The sequence below is a fragment of the Lytechinus pictus genome, chromosome 3, assembly GCF_037042905.1.
Source record: "Lytechinus pictus isolate F3 Inbred chromosome 3, Lp3.0, whole genome shotgun sequence".
Classification (NCBI taxonomy): Eukaryota; Metazoa; Echinodermata; class Echinoidea; order Temnopleuroida; family Toxopneustidae; genus Lytechinus; species Lytechinus pictus.
The window spans coordinates 16,303,984-16,327,849 of record NC_087247.1 but is presented as its reverse complement, the minus strand read 5'-3'; the positions used below and the strand labels follow the sequence as shown (position 1 = coordinate 16,327,849).

The window sequence follows — 23,866 nt, the reverse complement described above, 5'->3', positions numbered from 1 at the left end:
TTCAGTATTATGTATGTTTTCTTTTCATATTCAAGCACATTTAAACATATTTCTGAAGTTTCTTTTAAAAAAAAAAGAAAAAAAAAAAAAAAAAAAAGAGAAAGTCAATTTAGTGATCTGAGGATTTCATTTTAAATCCGCAAAAGAAAATATTTGTATAAAAAGAATACTTTGATGTTATTCAGTTCTAGTTATCGTACAGATTACTGTATATTGTGCTTTATAGATAACAGGCAAAAAAAAAAAAAAAAAAAAAAGTTATTTCTTGCTGTGTCAGCAACATGTATATTGAAAAGTGACTAAACAACTTTGCCATGTATATATACATTTATGTTTAAAAATTTGCATTTATTGAAATGAAAGAAATACAGATGTAATTCATGTTCTTGTATTTCTATTGCAACTGACAGAAAAAAAAAAACAGCATTTATTAATCTTATATTTTGTTCAAATAAACAAGTAAAACGTTTTCATTTGTAAAATAAGGAAAAAATGATTAATGTTCTTTCTGGATAATTTCATTTTGGCAAATTTCAAATTACCAAGAAAAAAGAAAAGAAAAAAATTGTTTTACTGACAGTTGCAAAAGTTGCAGATAATGCTTAAAAATATATATATTTATGAATTTCCTTCATCAAAGAAAGTACTCATCCTCATTTTGTGAATCCAAAAGTTTTCGGAAAACTACTTTTGACAAATTAAAAAAAAAATGTATCAATTTGAAACTTATAAAAATGAGGACATTTTTAGTGAAGAAGGAAGTTTATGTAAGAGTTGAATTTTGCCTTATTTAATATAATTGTTTATTTCACACTTTGCTTTCCATACTTCTCTTCACTACCATTTCTATGCCTCTGTCACACACCTGTTTCTCTCATTCCTTAGTTTCTTCATCACATCATTCCATTGCCATTCCAACTCCATACAGCTTCACATGTTTCTATTGTTATTTTCTCATTTACATTCAGAACATTCTTCTTCATTCATATCATCTTACCTCATCCTCATTCGTTCACCTTTCACCCTTGGTTCTTCCACTTTTCTGGGTTCTCCCATTCTCTGTTTCTCTATTGGTTGAATTTATCATGTGACATTATTTTTGAATACATTTGAATGTATTATTTGTGAAGGCAATGCCTAGTGAGGTCTACATTGCAGACCAATAAAGCAGAGCACTACTAGACTTCATTTTGGTCAACATCTTTATTTTTTAGTTTAGTTCAATATAATATGAGTTTGCTTGTTTCTGACTGATTTGTGAGGTAGACATGTTAGAACACTCGGCCACACTACAATAGGAAGATTGACGACAAATCAGCGCTTTCCGTTTCACGAAGGCAATTTTGTCTTTCAAGTCCGCGACATCGTTTGATATCGATAGTATCGGAAAAATATTTAGTCTTCATCGTCACCTGAACCTTTTATTTCGGAATGACGACTTTTCATAAAATCATATATTTCAATAAAAGGGGATCAAATAGTTTTATTTATTACTGATTGTAAAATTGATGTATGGAGCGTACTTTATGAGGTAAAAAGAGAAAAAAAACTTTCAAGATTCTACTGGATAAAATCGAAATTTTCATTATTTCCCTTATTTAGAACACGGTGTTCTTTTAGAGACACCTTTCATTGATATTTCAACGAAAGAGACCCTTGTCCGACATAAAAATTGATTTATCTAATTAATTTCGACATTTTATTAGTTCAATATACTGATTTTTATAGAATACATACATATAATGATGATTTTGCAAATTATGCGTTAATATGTTATCTGTTGAGGTAAAAATAGGGTTTGAATGGAGTAAACAAAATCAACAGTGTCTGATTGTATGAGACAAAAAATGAAAATATGAGAGGCTGCCTGTGAAAAATCTAATTTATTTATTTTATTTGTCAGATATAACGCAAGAAATACAAATGTGAGTGTTTAGAGTATAAACATACCTCAGTTGCATGATAAGTAACCGAAGACAAGGAAAATATGAAAATTGCTGCAAACATGTCCTAGTGGATAAAGTAGTGCTTTGCAATAACAATTAAAACATAGAAAAATGTGTGCAATCCGCAATGGAAAAAATACTATTTACAGAAATAATGCTAAATATTACAATGATCATAAACGTTGGTCATTGATCACTTAATTTATGGAAGCTTATATAAGAATATAAGGTTTAAGAATAAAAAAAATATATATGTTCAACATTTCGAAGTTGAGGAGTAGAGATCACATTATTGTTTTAACGTTACATAGGGGCCGAAAGGGGCCTAGCTACCCTACAATTTAAAATGCGCCTCTTCGTATGGACTTTCCATAATCTTTTCTTTAATGAACTAGCTTATCTTCATTTGTAATAATTGTGCAATTAGCTATTTTGTTACTGCAGATTTTTTGTTTTGTTTCACTGTTTCACATCTCAAGTTAGCCCAAATCCGACAATCAATTTTCATTGATTAAAATTAATCTCAGCAAAAAAAAAATAATTATAATGAAAATGAAATAAAAATTAATGAATGATTTACCATGTTTACCATGTTTAACAATAACATTTTAGTTTTGTATCGTGGTTTTTTTTTGCTGAACGTTATAAACACGTTTTTTATCTTACATAATTTGTTTTCATGTTGTTTGATTATCTACATGTATAATGAGAAAGCATGAGGGGTCAGAGAGATAGTGCCGCCCATTTCGATATTTCAAAATATATAATGGAAATGGTGTGGGGATAGGACGGAGAATAAAAGAAAACATATTAAAAAAATATTTGGGCCTACATTACCCCCGGACATAATACCCGGAGAAGTTAAAATGACATCTGTTTTTTGGTCTTGCCGTGCAAAAAAGACGACCTGAAAGTGATGACAACTAGCCCCCATATAAAAAATAACTTGGCGCCATCCCAGATAAAATGCATCAGTGTGCAACCCCCAAAATGTTTAAAGGTGATATGTCAGTGTGGCTTGCCGTAAACGCATATTTTCTCTCAATGCCGACGGTGGCGGGCGGTGTGCAAAGAAGATCATGCCTACGTAGGACCATTCTTCGTATCGCCCAAATCGGCTTTGTGAAACAGTTGAGCGATATCTCGTTCTTACGTAGAATGGTTCTACGAAAGACCATTTCATGCAACAGGCCCCTGAGCGCTCAAAAACTTGAATTTTGGGCATATTTTTGTGTACGCCCTCTATTGGTGGAAAGTAATATGGCAAGAGAATTTTCATTTTTCAAGCTCTTTTTTAATAAAGAAAAAATACTTTAAAGAATCAAATTTACTTAAGAGCCAAGTTATTTAATGAAAAGCTGTAATGGGAACTGACAGTGTAAAAAAATCAAGCATTTGTCCAAAAGAAAAAGAGAAAATAATCCAAACATTGTCAACCTTATTTTGCCACACATACATGTAGAGATGTAACTGAGAACAAGGTTATATCATAACCTTGTTCATTGAATGAGTGGCCGCTACAGTGTCCTACTCCTACACTACGCTACACCTAACTTGTTAGACAGCTGGCAGCCGTCTGTTTCGAGGAGTTTTTTAAACATTAAAAAAAAATTAATTTCTCCTCGTACACAGACGGCTCGCTATCGTGCAGCCACCATTAGGGGGTTAACAATGCAAAATCCCCCTGGCCCTGACGGGGCTCATCTATTTTTGTCTTTATTTCATAAAAATATTTAAAGAACTGTACCAAATTAAAGATTATTATTCCGTTTTGGCCTGAAATGCACCAAAACGGGGAAAATTTAACTTAAAAGGGGAAAAGACAGTGACTTCGGCTGTCGCGCAACTTCACTTCCCTGTTTTATCCGAACTAAAAACATATGGCCTTTGAGTTAGAGTCCCCTGTACAGATCAAGCTAGACACTAGACAGGAATAACCATCGTTTCTGGGGATTTCCTTAACAATTTCTGACATTTCATTGTAATCCCCATTCACCGACGGTAGTTCGTTAGTGTGAGCTTGCATGTGTTATCACTTCCACCAATTCGCCAACTAACTGTCCAGACTTCAATATTTTTTTGTAATCGAATTTACAGTCTAAGGATTTAGAAACTATCTAACTACTGTCTTGAATATATAACAAATAAACGAAATATGCAAAAAATAGATCAAAAGGTATGAAAATATACTTTACAGATGAGATGTTTACTTGTCTTGGTCTCGAGAATCACCCCCGAAATGGCAGCCAAAATATGAGATGTCTACCAACGAAGTAATGAACGGAGAGGGCGTCAACAATTTACGAATGTGATATCGATATTGCTTTCGATATTATACGATCTGCTCCATATGCGAGCAAAACCGCTACGATCACAGGTAGCAGACGACAATCAATATATCGAGACATTGAAAAGTAATAATAAGGATAATGATGTCATTCAAGATGGCAACTTGCAAGAAAAACCGTCAGCTTAGGTGAATATGTCTTAGATGAAAGATTTCTCAATCATCCAGAGAAATTTTTTCAATAACTCCGGTCCAAGGTACGCAATTATATAAGTTGTTTATATTTCCCTGATAATGGAAACCATGAAACTGTAAATTTCGCTTAAAAACAGTTTTACATCTCGACCTATAAAAAGTTAGTTCACTTTATACGTTGTCTATAGCCACGGGCCAACAACTCTTCAGTCTATGTATTGGTAAGTGGAGCCAACGTAGTTCAGCGGAACAACCAAAATACAGACACTGAAGCTTTTGGTCTAAGATCGAGCTAGAATTTCGGTCTCTGTATTTTGGTGATTGGAGCCAACAGAGTTCAGCAGAACAACCAACATAACAGAGACCGAAGCTTTTGGTCTACGCTACACCTAACCCAGGGAGCTCCCTGGGGTACGCTACACCATCATACACCTGCCTGAACATCAAGGTCTAAAACTCACTTTGAGCTCTGATTACCATTGTAGTTACCATACTTGTAACTCCTCATGAAACAGGCCTCATTTTATCAAGTTTAATACAAGGTTTCCTTTCCCCCTTATTCTCTAGCATTTCTTACTCTGTTCTTCCATTTAATCATTTTCCCACTTAAGTTCTTTTGTGCCACCTTTCTCCTACATAATTTTCCTTCTTCTTTTCCCACTTGTTATATGTTTCCTGCTTTCCATAAATCTCGTCCTATTTCTCTTCCACTCCTTTGTTCCTACTTCCCACCATTCTAGCTCTTTTACCCCCTCTAAATTATCTCTTCGTATGTGCCCCTCCATTTCTTTCTCATCTCTTTTCAACCCCCTTCTCATCAATCCTTTCCCTCTCTCGATCTCCAACTCATTTTGAATTTTGCCAATTCCAAATCCCTTTCATTTTAGCTCTGTACAATACTATATCAATACAAATGAAAGAAAGACATGAAGGCATTCTCTGGTTAGTGGTGAATTTTATTAATTAGCCAGAAAAAATATCACATTATCAGAGGATTTTGCTTATCTTTTTTCTTATGTGTATGTTAATACTTTAAACTGGAAGAAAATATTTTTTGTATGCAGGGGCAGCGATCCCTCCTTTTTGAAGCACTGAAAAAGTGTTTTTTTTAATGCAAGAAAAATGCCCCCTCACGAACATGTACTGTGTCCCTTTCACCTGAGGAGGACCTGTTTTAGGTGTTACCAAGTGCTCTTCCTTGTTTGCCAATTTTAACCAAAAATGCCCCCCCTGACGTGTTCTGTGCCCCTTTCATCTGAGGGCCCGTTTTATGTGTTAGCAAGTGCCCCCTCGCCTTCTTGTAAGTGCCCTTTCTCGAATCAGTGCCCCCTTTTACCCTAGAAAAGTGCCCCCCGTAGGTCCATTATTTGTGTGAAAGAAAAGTTTCAGAATGAATAAATTAGATGACGTAATGAGGTCAAATAAATAAATATTTTTTTTAAATGGTACCACTAGTACCGATGACCAGGAATCGGGGAAATCACGTATTAATGATGCTCTTATCCAATGAAAAGGCCGGATTATGAATATCTTCATGCTCATGAATATCAATGAGGGCTTATTTTTGTCTTCAAATTATAGCGGTAGGCGGAGCCTAATCTCATTTGTTATATATCGTTATATCGAGGTTTTTTACCTGACTGCTAAGAAAGCACGAATGCCTGTGAGCAAGCAACCAGGGGACCGACAGTTTAAGGTCCTCTCCGAGGGACCTGGTAATGAGGATAAATGCCTTACCAAAGGGCACTAGCGCACCACTTGGGAATCGAACCCGGATTTGTTTTGTGTTGAACGCGCACTCAGCTTTCGGTCTAGTAATTATGTTATAAAGTCTTTTCGATGTTTTGAAATCGGCAGCGAATTATTTATACGTGTGGGGAACTCGATGTTGGCTCTAAATCACCAATTTTGGGGTTAGCCAGAGGATGGGTATGGAGTGAAATTAGGATGAAGAGTGAGAAATCAAGCTTCTTGTTATTTTTAAGCTAGTTTCGGTGTAGGATTTTACAATAAATATGCATTTTTCCCACCTTTGCCACTCGGAGTATCCGAGCAAGTTTTGGACCTTGATGTTTGGGGAGGTGTAGCGTAGTGCAGCGGTAGTGAAGTGGAGTGGAGCCTGCACGATAATCACTTGAGGTAGCGGTAAGCTAGACAGCTGGCAGCCGTCTGTTTTGAAACATTTGAATTTTATAAAAAAAATTCTCTCTGTAATTGGTGAGTGGAGCCAACAGAGTTCAGCGGAACAACATAACAGATACCGAAGCTTTTGGTCTAGCGGTAGGCTAACCTAGGGAGCTCCAGCCCGCAAAGCGGGCCGGAGCCCAGGACTCGTCCGTGTAATATTAGGCAGAGGGTACTCTCCAAAATGGGGTAGAATGTGGTCACAATAGCACCCCAGGGTCATTCCATGCCAATTCACCCAATGAATGTGCAATTTTGCACCCGACCCTCTCAGAATTCGTTGTAAATTGGTACACATAAAATTCACCATGGCCCACGCACAAAACAAAAAAAATCAGTCCAATTGGTCCGTCGGTTCTCGCGCTACAGCCCTCCCTTTTCTCCTTGTTTTGACAAAAATGGGCGTGACCCTCAACTTTCAATGGCCACTGCGTCGTAACGTGTTGACCAATTTTCATGAAACAGGTACCATTTATTAGGAAATTCAGAGAGGAATCCAAAACATGCATCAAATAATGTATTGGAGCAATTTATAAGGTCGTGACCTTTGACCTTTACTTTGACCTTGAGTTTGACCCCCGGACAAATAATTTTTTAACTTGATTTTCATGTATGTTAATTATTAGTATGATATTGACAAAATATGTTAAAATCAATGATGATATTTTATTTCTTCACCTTTTAAAACTCTTCCAAAGATACCATGAAATTTCACTCTAGTCCTACATACTGATATTCATGTTAGTAAAGTGTTAACCATTTACATGATTTCTTCCAATCTTAAGTTACAGTATGCATGCACATGAAAAGAAATTAAGCTCATCAGTTCACAAATGAAACATTAAACATTTATGCTCATGAATAGGTATCTGTTTAGGCAATTTGATGTTCAGCAATATATGTCATATATATATATATATATATATTCTTGTTAGTAAATAGGCATATACTCAACAATTTGATGATAAAAGTAAACACTTTACTAACAAGAATATATATATATATATATGATATATATTGCTGAACATCAAAATGCCTAAACAGATACCTATTCATGAGCATAAATGTTTAATGTTTCATTTGTGAACTGATGAGCTTAATTTCTTTTCATGTGCATGCATACTGTAACTTAAGATTGGAAGAAATCATGTAACTGGTAAACACTTTTACTAACATGAATATTAGTATGTGGGACTAGAGTGAAATTTCATGGTATCTTTGGAAGAGTTTTAAAAGGTGAAGACATAAAATATCATCATTGGTTTTAACATATTTTGTCAATATCATACAAATAATTAACATACACGAAAATCAAGTTAAAAAATTATTTGTCCGGGGGTCAAACTCAAGCTCAAAGTAAAGGTCAAAGGTCATGACCTTATAAATCGCTCCAATACATTATTTGATGCATGTTTTGGATTCCTCTCTGAATTTTCTAATAAATGGTACCTGTTTCATGAAAATTGGTCAACACGTTACGACGCAGTGGCCATTGAAAGTTGAGGGTCACGCCCATTTTTGTCAAAACAAGGAGAAAAGGGCGGGCCGTAGCGCGAGAACGGACGGACCAATTGGACTATTTTTTTTGTTTTGTGCGTGGGCCATGGTGAATTTTATGTGTACCAATTTACAACGAATTCTGAGACGGTCGGGTGCAACCACTGGGTGAATCCAGATGGAATGACCCCCCAAATAAAAGGGGAAAAATAAATTATGCACTAACCTATATGGATGAAGGTCTATCGTGACACAGAATCCTGACATCGAGGCAAAAGCTGGACCCTCAAAAAAGGAAAAGTTTTGTCCCGTTCATTCTTCAAAATTGAAAACAAAATGGCCGATCGATACCGAGAATGAACGTGACACAGAGCCTCTATTAGAGGTCTAACTTTTCCTTTTTTAGGGTCCAGTTTGTGCCTCGATGTCAGGATTCTGTGTCAGGATAGATCATCATCCATTATAATCGAGGTAGAATATAAGTACATAATTTATTTTCCCCCTTTTATTTGGAGTGGCTATTGCGACCCCATTCTACCCCATTTTAGAAAGTACCCATGTCTGCCTAATATTACACGAACGAGTCCTGGGCTCCTTGCAAACAGATCGGGATCAGCCAGGTTCTTCTTTGATCGCTGCCAGCTACAGCTGAGCGTACGTACGCTCAGCTGTAGCTGCGTTGATGACGGCGATGATGATCCTGATCTGTTTTGTCATCAAATTTGCTATTTACCAGCATATTTTTCGGAAAGGTGGTAAGCTGAATGTATTTAATATAAATTTATCTTTAATATTTCTTCCCTTTTACCCCGTCAAAAAGCAAAATTTAGGAGTAATTGAGGAGGGTGCAAAAGTGTATCCTTTCTCCATAGACGCTGTAGTTAGGCGGCGGTTGTTTGCTCCACCGTTATGAGCCCAATGGCCGTCATTGGTCTATTGACGGAGGGGATGACGTGGAGCCAGACGAAGTCTCAGCGGAGCATATCCCTGACAGAAATAGACCCATTTATTGGTCTACAAGAAAGCCAACTCTCCACATGCCTTTTGCAATGTAACCTGCACTCGTGCCCAAGAAGCGTCTAGGTACTATGTTACAAATCTCTTCAGACCTGTCCTAGAATATGGATGTGAAGTCTGGGACCCCTTCACCAAGGACAACACCAGGAAGCTGGAGATGGTGCAGCGACGATATGCTACAACAGCTACAGTGGCCCACCCTTGAAGAGAAGAGCCCAGTGCAAGGTGGTGATGGTTTATCGCCTGGTAAACTCAAGTGTTGATGTACCAACGGTACAGTACTTCAACCAGGCCGCTACTTCTACCTCGCTTCATGTTCATCAGATGAGGTTACACGTCCCACATGCTTGCACTACTTCTCATCAGAAAACTTTTATTCCTGATGCCATTAGACTGGAATATTCTCCCTGCCATTACAGTTAACTGCACTTCAGTAGCCAGCTTCAAGACTTAGGTGCAGAAAATCAAGTCCGCTGACTATTTAACCGCACGTAGAATAGATTTTCCACAGCACTGTACATACTCCTGCACAATTCTACAAGCAGGACGATACACCAACCTGTTGGACAGTACTTTCACGGATGATGATGATGATGACAAGAATCAGTCACTAGGCAGGTCCCCGAAAAGTGGCTTCTTTCATCCAAGATGATATTCATGATTAGAGATGTTTTGCATATTTAATGAGCTTGATGTGGACCAAAACACCTTTTTCGTTCGGTCATTGGCTGCTCTAAATATACATCAAATTTCATGATTTTCATATCACTGTAAAGAAGAAGAATCATTCTTTAAGGTCATGTGTTTGAATTTATTTAAAGTTTTTGTAATGTAGGTGAAACTTTGATCTAAGATATGCTACAATATAATTATTTTACCTGACAGAAGTTGTTATTTTAACCCTTTATTTTTGTTTGAGCCCAAATGATTTTTATATCATGATGAAGCTGAATATGTATGCTTTAAAATGGTGTAGGTTTCAAAATAAGAACTGGTTTGATTGGGTCAAGATCACACTTTTTATTGGCCAAGTACATTAAGCAGCTTGAAAACAAGAATATTTACTGTACTCTGATTGGTCAAAGAGACCACACACCCACTCAAATTCCAACAGTTTTCTTTATGGGGTAATCTCATCAAATTACCCGTGCTTATTGTTTTGAAGCCTTATCCAGCCAATCAGAACTCTGGATTTCATACCACTCCAAAATGTAAAAAATCTTGTCTTTTAACTTGGTTGGAAAAGTGTGATCTTGATCCGAATAAAAGGTGCCGCAATCCAAGAGTTGTGAGAAAGTACAGAAATTCAGCTTTGTAGTGATAGATATCTTTGAGACTTAAAACAATTTGCATAAGAAAACAGGAAGAAAATTCACTTTTGAGGCACATTTTCAGGCCTGAAATTCACTTATTTATCAAAATATTTTATACAAAATAAATTACCAATATGAAAGAGAAACAGTTACTCTGTCCATTTGTGCAATGATATTTAATTTGACTTGAGGATAAAGTAGGTTAATTCCTAGAGAAAGAAAGTCTCAAGATTCATGAGGATTCAGCCATGAGAGGATTTAGATGAATCTGGCATATTTGCTCATTAGCATAGGGACCTGCGTTCTGACTGGAATGGCCCATTTAGACTCCATTTTTTGAAGCCATAATGGATGTTTGGACATACTTGACCACTGACTCTCCTTGTTTCTTGTCCCAATGTCCTACTTGACCCTTAAAACCATTGAATAGAAAAATAGATTGTGGATAATACTCAAGGAGGATTTCTTAGGACTTTGTAATTCTTAAGTTAGTAATTCTAGACATATTCCTGGTCCTATCCTGTTAGCATAAATTTCCATGTTAAAACCAATATTCCTGGCCTAGAATATGAATTAAAACCTATTTCAGAAAGAAATTGTCAAAGAATTCCAAATTGAATCAAGTCAGAATTTCGATGATTTGTTGCAGTGCAGTATTTATCTACATGTATACCAACAAAAATTTTAAGAGTTGATAAGAATGAAAATAATTTAATTTAGATTTGTATCTTTGCAGGAGAGCATATTTTGGTCTATCATCTGAGCAAACCACTACAACAGGAAAAATATTTACTGCAAGAATGTCAACAGACCAGAATGCATCACCATCCAAGAGTGTATTTCTCAAACAAGAGGTATAACTTATCATATTTTATATTTTCTGGGGTTATGCACTATTAAGAAGGCCAATTAATTCACATCAATCGTTCTACCTGGGATACAAAATTTGTCATTCAAAATAAAATTATGCTTATTGAAATCGGATGTATTAATGATGACTCAAACAAATAAGAATATTTCATTGACTTAGGAATGGGTAAGATACTATGAATGCAGGCCTGTATGAATGTATACACAATGGTACACATAGCTGAAATGAAGGTTCCCCAAAGCTGCCTACCCTTTGAAACTTTGGTGAGTTTTTGTTCAACTTGAGCTTATTCCTCTATTTCTTCATCAATTGCGTTCACACTTGGCACAAATGATCCTTGGCCAATACCACATGTGTGCCGTTGATGATGATGGGAGTCAAAGGTCATCTAAGGATCAATAAGTCAAGTTTTGTTCCACTTGATAATATTCCTTTATTTCTTCATTAATTATGTTCACACTTGATACATATGATCCTTGGATAATACCACATGTGTATGGATGAGGATATTGTGGTCAAAGATCATCTAGGGGTCAAAAAGTCAAGTCCTTCCTTTTTTCAAGTTGTTCAATTTGCTCTCATTTTTTGTCTCACCTGCATAGCAAATTGAGACTATAGGTGCTGTTTTTCAGACGGTTGCGGTGGCGTCAACACCAAATCTAAACCGAAGGTTGAGTTTTTTAAATGACTTCATAATCGCTTATGGACCTAGTTCATGAAACTTGGCCATAAGGTTAATCAAGTATTACTGAACATCCTGCCTGAGTTTCAGGTCACATGATCAAGGTCAAAGGTCATTTAGGGTCAATGAAATTAAATCATGTTGGGGGAATCAACATCAAAATCTTAACCTAAGGTTAATGTGTGCCTTAAGCCCCCATTCCACAGAGGGGAGACATTTGAAGGACCTTTCAAAGACCAAAAATTGGCAAGGTCTTACAGCAGTCTCCAAGATCACTGAAATTTGTCATCTCTGTGGAATGGCCCAGAAAGACCCCTCAAAGAACTCTGAAAGACAGATTGATATTTCTTTCAGTGGTCTTTCAGAGATCTTTTATGCAACAAGTGATCTTTCAGAATTCTTTCCAAGGACTTTGCCTGGTCCTTCAATGATCTTTCAATGATCTCTCATGAGTCTTAAACCCCCATTCCACAGAGAACAAGACCGCTGAAAGACCTTTGAAAGACCATAAATTCTGGTTGATCTTTCAGAGGTCTCTCGATGAATCTACAATGGTCTTTGAGGTCTTACACAAGTCCTGACCAATCTTTCAGTGGTCTTCGTGGTCTTCATGGGCTCCAAAACTTTTTGAAACGGTTCAAAACAGTCTTACAACGGTCTTACAGGAAAATGGTCTTTCAGTGTTCTTTCAGCAGTCTTTCAAGATTTTTGCGGAGATCACTGTAAAACTCATGAGAGATCATTGAAAGATCATTGAAAGACCAGGCAAAGTCCATGGAAAGAATTCTGAAAGATCACTTGTTGCATAAAAGATCTCAGAAAGTCCATTGAAAGATCTCTAGACCAGTAAGACAAGAAATATCCATCAGTCTTTCAGAGTTCTTTGAGGGGTCTTTCTGAGCCATTCCACTCACTTTTGGCAAAGGGCACTAAATGTATGGTTGTTGCCATGATTTAGTGCTCCTTGCCAATGGCATGCAGATGGAATTTTTTTGTACATGTACAAGTATTATTGAACCTTTCTCAGTGTACATACTGAATGAAGCACAGCAATACAGAAAGTCTGAATAGGCCTTGGTTCAAACCCCTATTGCTAATATCTCTATTGGAATTCAGGCCTGTAAGTTCAGGGTTTCTTTTTTAGATCCCTTTTATTCATTTGCGTAATTTTTGTTCTGAAGTACCATTGCTATGGATAGATATTAACAATTTTATTGAGTTAGAGTGCCATACGAATAAAAAAAGGATGTATGGTTTATTTCCCTTCACATTTTCTAAACAAAATATATATGTGATGCATAATTAGGCATACTGTATTAACATACTTAGTTTGATTACTTTTCACTAAAACGATGAAAACTAGAGCAAAGCATAATCAAATGTGTGTTAAAGAATTTTTTTTTCAATCTGAGTACAGCTTAATGATATTGATTGCTACTTTATAGTGTTAAAGCTATTTTTGTTTTCCGTTTGGCAAATTATTGTTTGTCTTCCTTATGATTGATATTGATTGCTACTTGGTGTTAAAAAGCTATTTTGGTCTTCAGTTTGGGAAATTGTTTTTGTCTCGCCTGAACGAACTTCGGCAGAGACCTCCTGATCACTTTTTCTGTTAGTCCATTGGTCTGACTGTTAGTCTGTTAATAGTCCATTTGTTTGTTACAAAAAATGTTAAGAGTTTTTGTTCAACTTGCTCTTTATTTTCTTTATTTTTACATCAATTATGTTCATACTTCTTTCATATGATGGGTAATAACACACATAGGTGTTATGAGGATCTAGGGATCAAAAGGTCAAGTTTTTGTTCAAATTGCTTTCTTCTTGAGATGTCATCGTAACTTTGCAATATAGATCCATCTACATGTAGTCATGAAACTTAGCCATAAGATTAATCAAGTATCACTGATCGTCTTGCATGAGTTTGAGGTCACATGATTTAGGGTCAATAAACTTTGACAATGTGGGGGTATGAGCATTGAAATCATAAACAAGGTTAAGTTTTTGACATCTTTGAAAGTATATTGATCTATTGCATGAAACTTTAAGATCTACGGGCAGTCAAGTATCACCGATCACTTTGCACATATATTTCAGTTAGTATTTTATTATCAATGTATGGTGCGTTTGTGAATAATTATTCATCTTAGCCCTCGTTTCAATTGAAGGCACAGGCCTAAATTGCTATAGGGCCATATTGTCTGACTTATGTCACCCATGTTTTTGTTTCCATTAACAGACCATTCACAAAGAAAAGTGGTTGTCATTAGAGAGAGTAACATACATGGATCCTAGAGGAAGAGAGAGAACCTGGGAAGTGGCTGAAAGAACAACTAAACCAAAGAAAGAAGGAGCCAGTGACTGTAAGTATAGTATGTGGTCACAATCTGGTATATTTTCAGTATATAAATAGTTATGTCCCCGGCCCCCCCACTCCAGGGTCGGAGGGACCGCATGCGTGTTCCCAAAATGTCCGGTAAAGGGGTACTTTTTCGCGGGACAAGTCCGGCCCGCGAATTGTGAAAAAAGGGGGTGTATTTGACTTTTCATCCGGAGATTTCTTTTAAAAGGTTTTTTTTTTTTTCTCTCTCTCGCTTTGGACTCCTGAGAAATTTAAAAATCTTTCCTAAGGTATAGAGGGTTCTCACAAGCAGCCACATTGGAGTACAAACAATAAAAACCTGTGCATCAAACTATGAAAAGTCATTGTTTTCATGGTTTTGCTATTGTTTTGTCCTCCATCATGACATCAGGGAACCTCTATTGTAATGACAGCTTACCTGCAGATTAGGGGGGGGGGGGTTGTCTGTCCTGAGATAGGGGGTTGGAATGAGAGCTCACCTGAGATGAAGGGGGGGGGGTTGTCTGTCCTGAGATAGGGGGTTGGAATGAGAGCTCACCTGAGATAGGGGGTACATTGAGCAGTGTTCCGGATTTAGGGGGGTCTCCAAGGCAGGAAAAGCCCGCGAAAGGGGGGTTTAGAAATTTTGGCAGACAGGAGATAGGGGGGGGGGTGCTTTCAAAGTGAGGGAACGAGCATAGGCGTACCCTAAATAACACTGAGGGGGGGGGGCGGGGTTATGTCATAGGTTTGAATTCATGATCAAATCACGGATGATGTTATGGGGTGTCTCCACTTTAATATGGACAAAAGATGAATTTGAAGAGAGCCTCTGACAAGTGTTGTGGACATACTTGATCCACCAAACAAGCATAAGGATCATCAACATTTGAATCTTTTGGATTTAGTTAATGGACCTAAAAAACATCTTTGCTCTTGGAAATTAATGCCTAAAAATGTATTAACATGTATCATCATGATATATCATAAAAATAGTTGTATCAACATGATCATTGATCAACTAGATGTTGATTTGGTACCTATTAGTATTCTATAATTTGAAAAGAAGACAATATGCATTCGGACATTCTTTACATTTGATTTTGACAAGAGCTGTGTTTAAAGCAATCATATGTCTAGATTATACTGTGCATCTAGCATAGAAATCAAGTTGCTACAACTTAAATCAAGTTGTAGCAACTTGATTGTGCAACTAATACTGTTTAATCATATTAAAAAATGTACTAATCATCAATACAATAGCATTTGTTCCCCAAAAAAGTAATAAGAACTTCTTACAAGGTACTTCCAATGTATTTTAATTGTGTCCGTCCGAGATGTCCGTCTGTGATGGAAAATATTTGCAATTCTGTCAGAAGTTTGATATTGGTTAAGAATTCAATATGCTGAACATAGAAGCTAACATACCTGAGTGTTAGTTGCATTAACAATTATTGGTCAATGTTAAGCTGTTTAGATAGAAACAATAAAAATGTATAAAAATTCTGAAAACCACATTTCTATCATGTCTGTCCATGATATGGCACATTTACTGGATATCTATGTTTGTAGGTAACCATGGCAAAAAACTTTTTTCATCATTCTGCATACTTTGTCCTACCCTTCTCTATAAAACACAAAGGAACCTTGTTCATCTTATTCCTAATTTGTTACAAGCCTTCAAACTCTATCAAATGTCCGTCCGTGATGAATCGATCACGCTCTAAACTCTTTGTCTATGTTTGTCTTGTTAAAGACACTTTTTTTTCTCTTGGCACTGTTTTTGAGATGTAGTTATGTCACTATAAGTATAGAAAGCGTATCACTTATTTATTCCCCCCGCTAAGTAAGTAGTTCGGTTTATATCCTTTACTTCTTATGAATGGCCTGTAAATATTTGTATACATGAAAATGAAGATTCCTACACTGTAGTTGTGTTGGATTGTTTTATGTTTTTATAATACATTTATATCTAAAAGCTCCGATTCACTCAATCTTAGTAAAATGGTTCACCGATATGCAATTAGCTATGTTAGGCAAGGCCCATATAGGTAGGCGTGTTAGCATCACTTGCATCTTATTAGACATGGAGAGAGGTTGTCCTTGTTTTGCTTTGCCAAGGCCATCCTGTTTGTACGTGGCATGCTTTACTCCTTTATAGCTCAAGCCACTACAAACTGCAGTGATCGAGTTGACCTCTCTGTCATATCCGCCCCACGACTTGGTAGTCCGGGTTATAATTGAGCAAGGTGCCACAAGAAAAAGGAGAAATTTTCATATAGTGCTTCTAGACCAGTTTTTTACGCTGAATATGAATATATGAGGTAACCAGGCTGTATCCTGAAAATTAACCCGTGAGGGCGCTTTTTTCAAAATGGCCGCCAAATTTTCAGAACATTTGAATTTTCGTACATAGATTTTGACATAAATATTCCATTGCCACAAAATTAGTGTCATATGAAAGACAAATAAATTTTCTACAATTTGGTACTATTTATAGGGGATAAGTAGGTCATTTGGCTGAGATTTTTAGTAGAAAACTGCATTTTTTGTCATTTTTTCCCAAAAATTGAAAATTTTGCAAATACATGATTTTACATAATTCTGAGAAAAATAAATGAATTACCTTGAAATGTTCCAGAAAACTTTATTGATATACTATTATCATGTGGATGAAATTCCAACTCTGTATCATTCTTCTTAGCAAATTTATAAGGTATCAAACTTGAATACTTCAATTTGAGAAATGTCGCTTTTTGTATGCATTTCCATAGACTAATACGTATAACATGTACTGTACATGTATAATATGTATAATGTATAGTTTAATAAAATTTAAATGCAATTATCTCCGCTATTTAACCACTTGGAGAGTTAAGAGTAGGCTTTTCTCTATCAGCTACATAAAACAAAATGTTGGCACATCAAGGCCTGACCCTCTCATGGGGTGGGGGTGTCGAAGTCACCCCCCCCCTTGCCCTTGGCTATATCATGTTGTTGTATATTGCCTATTTGTTGGAAAAATCACTATTTTTTGAAGCACCCATTGAGGCAAAAGGCATTTCTGCTATACAGTACAGCCACTTTAATTACTTTGAAACCACTTGGAGAGGAAAAGAGTAAGCTTTGTCATGTTTGTTCTACCAGCTATATCAAAAGAAGTGGCACGTACATCGAAGCCAACCCCTCTCGGGGGGGGGGGGGGGGAGGGCGCTGGGGAAGTCACCCCTCCCCCTTTTGCTTATTGCCAATGAATTTGGAAATTCACCATTTTGGACCCAACATTGAGGCAAAAAAGCGTTTGTGCTTAAATAGTATTTTATTAATTTGAGAGAGTAGAGTTTGTTCTACCAGCTACATAAATAAGCGCTAGCACATCGAACCCTAGCCCTCTCAGGGGCTGTCTAAGTCATCCCCTCCTCTATATCATGTATGTTGCCTATTTATTGGAAATTTCACCATTTTGGATCACCCATTGAGGCATAAGGGCGTTTCTATATCATACAGCCAATTTTATTTTCTTGCAATTACTTTGAGAGAAAAGCGTAGGCTTTGCTCTATCAGCTACAAATTATTAAGAAGCGCTGGCACATCGAAAAATATCCCTCTCAGGGGCTGTCTAAGTCAACCCCTCCCCCTCTATATCATGTATATTGCCTATTTATTGGAAATTACACCATTTTGAATCACCCATTGAGGCAAAAGTGCGTTTCTACTATATAGCCAATTTCATTTTCTTGCAATGACTTGGAGAGGAAAGAGTAGGCTTTGCTCTATCAGCTGCATATAAACAAGTGCTGGCAAAGAAAAGCCTACCCCTTCCGGGATGCTGTTGAAATCACCCCATCCCTTTTGCATTATAGCATATTTATTGAAAAATTCACCATTTTGGAGCCCCCATTTAGGCAAAAAGGCGTTTCTGATATAGTTCTGCCACTTTTACTGCCTTTAAACCACTTAGGGAGGAAAGAATAGGATTTGCTTTATCAGCCACATATAAAGAAGTGCTGGCAAATAAAAGCCTACCCCCTCCGGGAGGCTGTTGAAATCACCCCACCCCTTTTGCATTATTGCCTATTTATTGGAAAATTCACTATTTTGGAGCCCCCATTTAGGCAAAAAGGCATTTCTGATATAGTTCTGCCACTATTACTGCCTTGAAACCACTTAGGGAGTAAAGAATAGGTTTTGCTTTATCAGCTACATAAACAGATGTGCTGGCAAATAAAAGCCTACTCCCTTTAGGGGACTGTCGAAATTACCCCCCCCCCCCCCCTTGAAATTCACCATTTTGGAGCCTCCATTGAGGAAAAAAGGCGTTTCTGATATATAGTTCTGCCACTTTTAAATCCTTGAAACCACTTAAAGGGAAAGAATAAGTTTTGCTTTATCAGCCACATATAAAGAAGTGCAGGCAAACAGCAGGAGGCTGTCGAAATCATCCATCCCTTTTGCATTATTGCCTATTTATTGAAAAAATAACCACTTTGGAGCCCCCATTGGGGCAGATAGTCATTTCTGATTATGTTTCTGCCTTTTTTCACCCTTGAAAACTCTTGGAGAGAAAAACTAGGCTTTGCTTTAACAGCTACATATAAAGACATGCTCGCAAATAAAAGCCTATCCCCATCAGAGGGCTGTTGAAATCACCCCACCCCTTTTTCATTATTGCTTATTTATTGGAAAATTCACCATTTTGGAGCCCCCATTAAGGCAAAAAGGCGGTTCTGATATATAGTTCTACCACTATTACCGCCTTGAAACTACTTGGAGAGGAAAGAGTAGGCTTTCCTCTAACAGCTACATATAAAGAAGTGGCTCTACTATATACCAGAAACACTTTTTTGCCTCAATGGGGCTCCAAAATGGCGAGTTTTCCAATTAATTGGAAAAAAATCGTAAAAAAGGTGGGGTAACATCTATATAGTCCCCTGAAGTGGGTCAGGTTTCGATATGGCAGCAATTCGTTATATATAGCTGAAAGATGGGAACCTACTCTTTCCTCTCCAAGTGGTGTTAAGAAAATGAAATTGGGTGTTTTATACAGCAGAAGTGCATATCGCCTCAATGGGGGCTCAAAAATTGTGAATTTTCAAATAATTAGGCAATAATGCAAGAGGGGTGGGGTGATTTGACAGCCGCCAAGATAGGTAAGCTTCAATGTGCCAGCACTTCTTTGTAGAGCAAAGCATATTCTTTCCTCCTTAATTGGTTTCAAGGCAGTAAAAGTGGCAGAACTTTATATCAGAAATGTCTTTTTACCTCAATGGGGGCTCAAAAAAGGTGAATTTCCAATAAATAGGTAATAACGCAAAGGGGTGAGGGGGTGATTTCGACAGCCCCCAGAAGGGGGTAGGCTTTTATTTGCCAGCACAAAATTATGTAGCTGATAGAGCAAAGCCTATTCTTTCCTCTCTAAGTGGTTTCAAGGCAATAAAAGTGGCAGAACTATATATCAGAGACGCCTTTTTCCTTTAATGGGGGCTCCAAAATGGTGACTTTTCAACAAATAGCCAAAAACCGAAAATTAGTGGGGTAACTTATACAGCCGCTTGAAGGAGATACGCTTTGATTTGCCAACACTTCTTTATATGTAGCTTATAGAGCAAAGCCTACTCTTTCCTCTCCAAGTCATTGCTAGAAAAGAAATTTGCTGTACTATGTAGTAGAAACGCCCTTTGCCTCAATGGGTGATGCAAATTGTGACTGTCCAATAGATAGTCAATTACCGAAAATTGGTGGGGTAAATTCTACAGCCCCCTGAACATTCTGAATGGGATAGGCTTTGATTTGCCAACACTTCTTGATATGTAGCTGATAGAGCAAAGCCTAATCTTTCCTCTCCAATTCATTGCAAAAAAATAAAATTGGCTGTACTATATAGTAGGAACGCGCTTTTGCCTGAATGGGTGATCCAAAATGGAGAAATATCCAATAAATCGGCAATATACATGATATAGAGGGGGGGGGGGCTGACTTAGACAGCCCATGAGAGGGCTAGGGTTCAATGTGCCAGTGCTTATTTATATGTAGCTGGTAGAACAAACTCTACTCTTTCCTCTCTAAGTGGTTTCAAATCAATAAAATGGGGTGTACAACAAAGCACAAACGATTTTTGGCCTCAATGTTAGGTCCAAAATTGTGAATTTTCAAATAAATTGGCAATATTAAGCAAACCACCCCCCCCCCCCCGAGAGTGGTAGGCTTCGATGTGCCACTTTGTATGTAGCTGGTAGAACAAAGCCTATATAATCTTTCCTCTCCAAGTGGTTTCAAAGGAATTCAAAGTGACTGTACTGTATAGCAGAAATGCCTGTTTTTGCTTCAATGGGTGCTCCAAAAAACAGAGATTTTCCAACAAATAGGCAATATACAACAACATGATATAGCCAAGGGCAAGGGGGGGGTGACTTCGACACCCCCACCCCATGAGAGGGTCAGGCCTTGATGTGCCAACATTTTGTTTTATGTAGCTGATAGAGAAAAGCCTACTCTTAACTCTCCAAGTGGTTAAATAGCGGAGATAATTGCATTTAAATTTTATTAAACTATACATTATACATATTATACATGTACAGTACATGTTATACGTATTAGTCTATGGAAATGCATACAAAAAGCGACATTTCTCAAATTGAAGTATTCAAGTTTGATACCTTATAAATTTGCTAAGAAGAATGATACAGAGTTGGAATTTCATCCACATTATAATAGTATATCAATAAAGTTTTCTGGAACATTTCAAGGTAATTCATTCATTTTTCTCAGAATTATGTAAAATCATGTATTTGCAAAATTTACAATTTTGGGGAAAAAATGACAAAAAATGCAGTTTTCTACTTAAAATCTCAGCCAAATGACCTACTTATCCCCTATAAATAGTACCAAATTGTAGAAAATTTATTTGTCTTTCATATGACACTAATTTTGTGGCAATGGAATATTTATGTCAAAATCTATGTACGAAAATTCAAATGTTCTGAAAATTTGGCGGCCATTTTGAAAAAAGCGCCCTCACGGGTTAATTTTCAGGATACAGCCTGGTTACCTCATATATTCATATTCAGCGTAAAAAACTGGTCTAGAAGCACTATATGAAAATTTCTCCTTTTTCTTGTGGCACCTTGCTCAATTATAACCCGGACTATGGGGGTTTCTCTCCTTGGGGGTTTCTCTCCTATACAACAAAGTTTGAATGGGTTGTATAGGAATCAGTGTGTGGTCTTTCGGTTGGTTGCAAATATTGCGCTTCAAACTATTCCCTAAATTTTTAACCAATTTTCATGAAATTTTGATCATGCATTGGTCTTAGGATAAAGATGTGCAAGGCACATTTTTCTTATGTGTCGGAAGTTGTGTTGCCATGGTAACAATGGGTAAAAATCTTGCGGTTCAAACTACTTTATCTGTTTTCAACCAATTCTCTTGAAATTTGGCTCACACATTGGCTTTCAGGTAAAGATGTGCGAGACACATTTTTTTGTGTGTGTCAGATATTGTGTTGCCGTGGTAACGATATATTATATGGCAAAATTAAGTAAAAAAATCTTGTGGTTGGAACTACTTCCTCAGTTCTTAACCAATTCTCATAAAATATGGCACCGACATTGGTCTTGAGGTACTTGAGGTAAAGATGTGCAAAACATCTCCTCGCGTGTGTCAGAATCGTGTTGCCATGGTAACAAAGTATTATATGGCTGAATTTGGGTAAAAATCCTGCGGTTCAAACTTCTTTATCAGTTTTCAACCAATTCTCATGAAATTTTGCTCACTCATTGGGTGATTCAAGTATGGTGTTACAATCTGGTGTTGGTGTTGTGACACCATACTTGAATTGATGCTGATGTTGGGATTGACCATGGAAAATATGACATACAGGTGTACATATATATTCAGCAGTTTGTTTTGAGTGCTAGTGGTGAATGTCATCTGCTAAACCGAGCATTACAGCTAGTGTTGATGAACTACGGGTAATTTATCCTTTCACCAACACCTACCCACAGGGAAAATTGTAATTTTAAGTTCGGTGTTTACATGTTTTGTTGATTTGAAGCCCACAAACAGGCGGCGAACAGGATGAAACATCCTTTTAAATTAGCTTTTATAGTTAATATGAGTAAATCATTACAGCTTTATACATTTTAATGAAAAATGGTATTTATTTTTTCTGATTCTTGCAGTGATTTTACCCTTTGCATTCTGTACAATAGGATTTCTCACCGATTTCACTTTCATCATCGAGACTTCTCACGTGAAGTTGAGATGATCAGCAGTGCAGAGGCATGACATCATGAGCTATCAATATCGCGATCGGTATCGTACTTCTGAACCTAGCTCGGTGTTGGAGCACGATTCAGCAGCCTTTGCATGCTCTCAATACCAAACACAGAACTTGAAATCTCTCATTGGTCTTGAGGTAAAGATGTGCAACACATGTTTTTTGCATGTGTTCAAAATCATGTTGCCATAATAACTACATATGGCCAAAACCCCAGGAAAACTCTTTGCAGATCAAAATACTTCCCCAGTTTTTGACGAGAGTTGGCACCAACATTGTTCTTTGGGTAAGAGCATGCAATTCCCTTTTCTAAATGTGTTTGAAAATGTGTTGCCATGGTAACAGCATGTTATTGCAAAAAACAGATTTTTTTAAACGTTACTTTTGAAACTTGACACAAACGTTCATCTTGGGTAAAGTCAAGATCGACATGCAATACTAATTTTCCAAGTATGTTTGAAACTGTGTTGCCATGGTAACAGCATAGGGCGAGGGTAATAATCATTATTCAGTGATAATTCTAGTTTTGTTTTGTTTTTACTGCAGGTGTTGCTATGATAGCCATTCTCAATAGATTGCTCCACTATGATTGTATAGTACTCGTCAAACAATTTCGGCCACCTATTAAATGCTATACTATTGAATTTCCTGCTGGTAAGTATGCCAAATATATCTGCTTTATAAGATTTTTATTTTTTTAGGGCGGGGGGGGGGGGGGGTAGTTCAATCTCTGAAAACTAATTTATTGTCTCTACTTGGTCTGTTGGTCCAGTACTTACTATTAAACTCCTTTTAATGATACAAGTATTTTTATGAGAGTGGAAAGATTTTCCAACAGATATTTCATATATTTTAGGGTCAAATGTGTTGAATTTTTTAAGGGATCCTTATGATCCCATGATGAAGAGTTTAGGCCCATTTCGGGTACACATGTACACGCACGGTCAAGTCAGTGCACGTGTACGGTATTCCATGACCGTGTACATGGTAGCATCTGCATAAACTCTGGGTGTTGTAAACAAGTGAACAAGCTCACAGCCTCACAATAATTCTAATTTCTCATACGCTGCATAACTTTTAATCACTAAAATTCCACTGTCATGCCCACCCTGAAGTTCTGTATTTGTGCAAGAAGCCACAGCGCTCACTCACAAGTAACCACGAAGTACGTAATTCCCTGGTGAAACAGTCAAGAAGATCAGCTTAAATTTCCCTCTGGACACAAGTTTAGCCACACACTCACTCGCATTCATGTACA

General features: G+C 37.0%; 1 protein-coding gene across 1 annotated transcript in view; it reads left to right on the top strand.

The window, feature by feature from the left end:
- The first annotated feature begins 10,575 nt into the window (after positions 1–10,575).
- LOC129257725 (ADP-sugar pyrophosphatase-like) overlaps positions 10,576–23,866 on the top strand; it is a 32,631-nt gene continuing 19,340 nt past the window's right edge. The window contains exons 1-3 of the mRNA XM_054896117.2: positions 10,576–11,293; positions 14,229–14,352; positions 23,155–23,262. Of these exons, the coding sequence (XP_054752092.2) occupies positions 11,240–11,293; positions 14,229–14,352; positions 23,155–23,262 (286 nt within the window). The 5' untranslated portion in view covers positions 10,576–11,239. The remainder of the gene's footprint in view (positions 11,294–14,228; positions 14,353–23,154; positions 23,263–23,866) is intronic.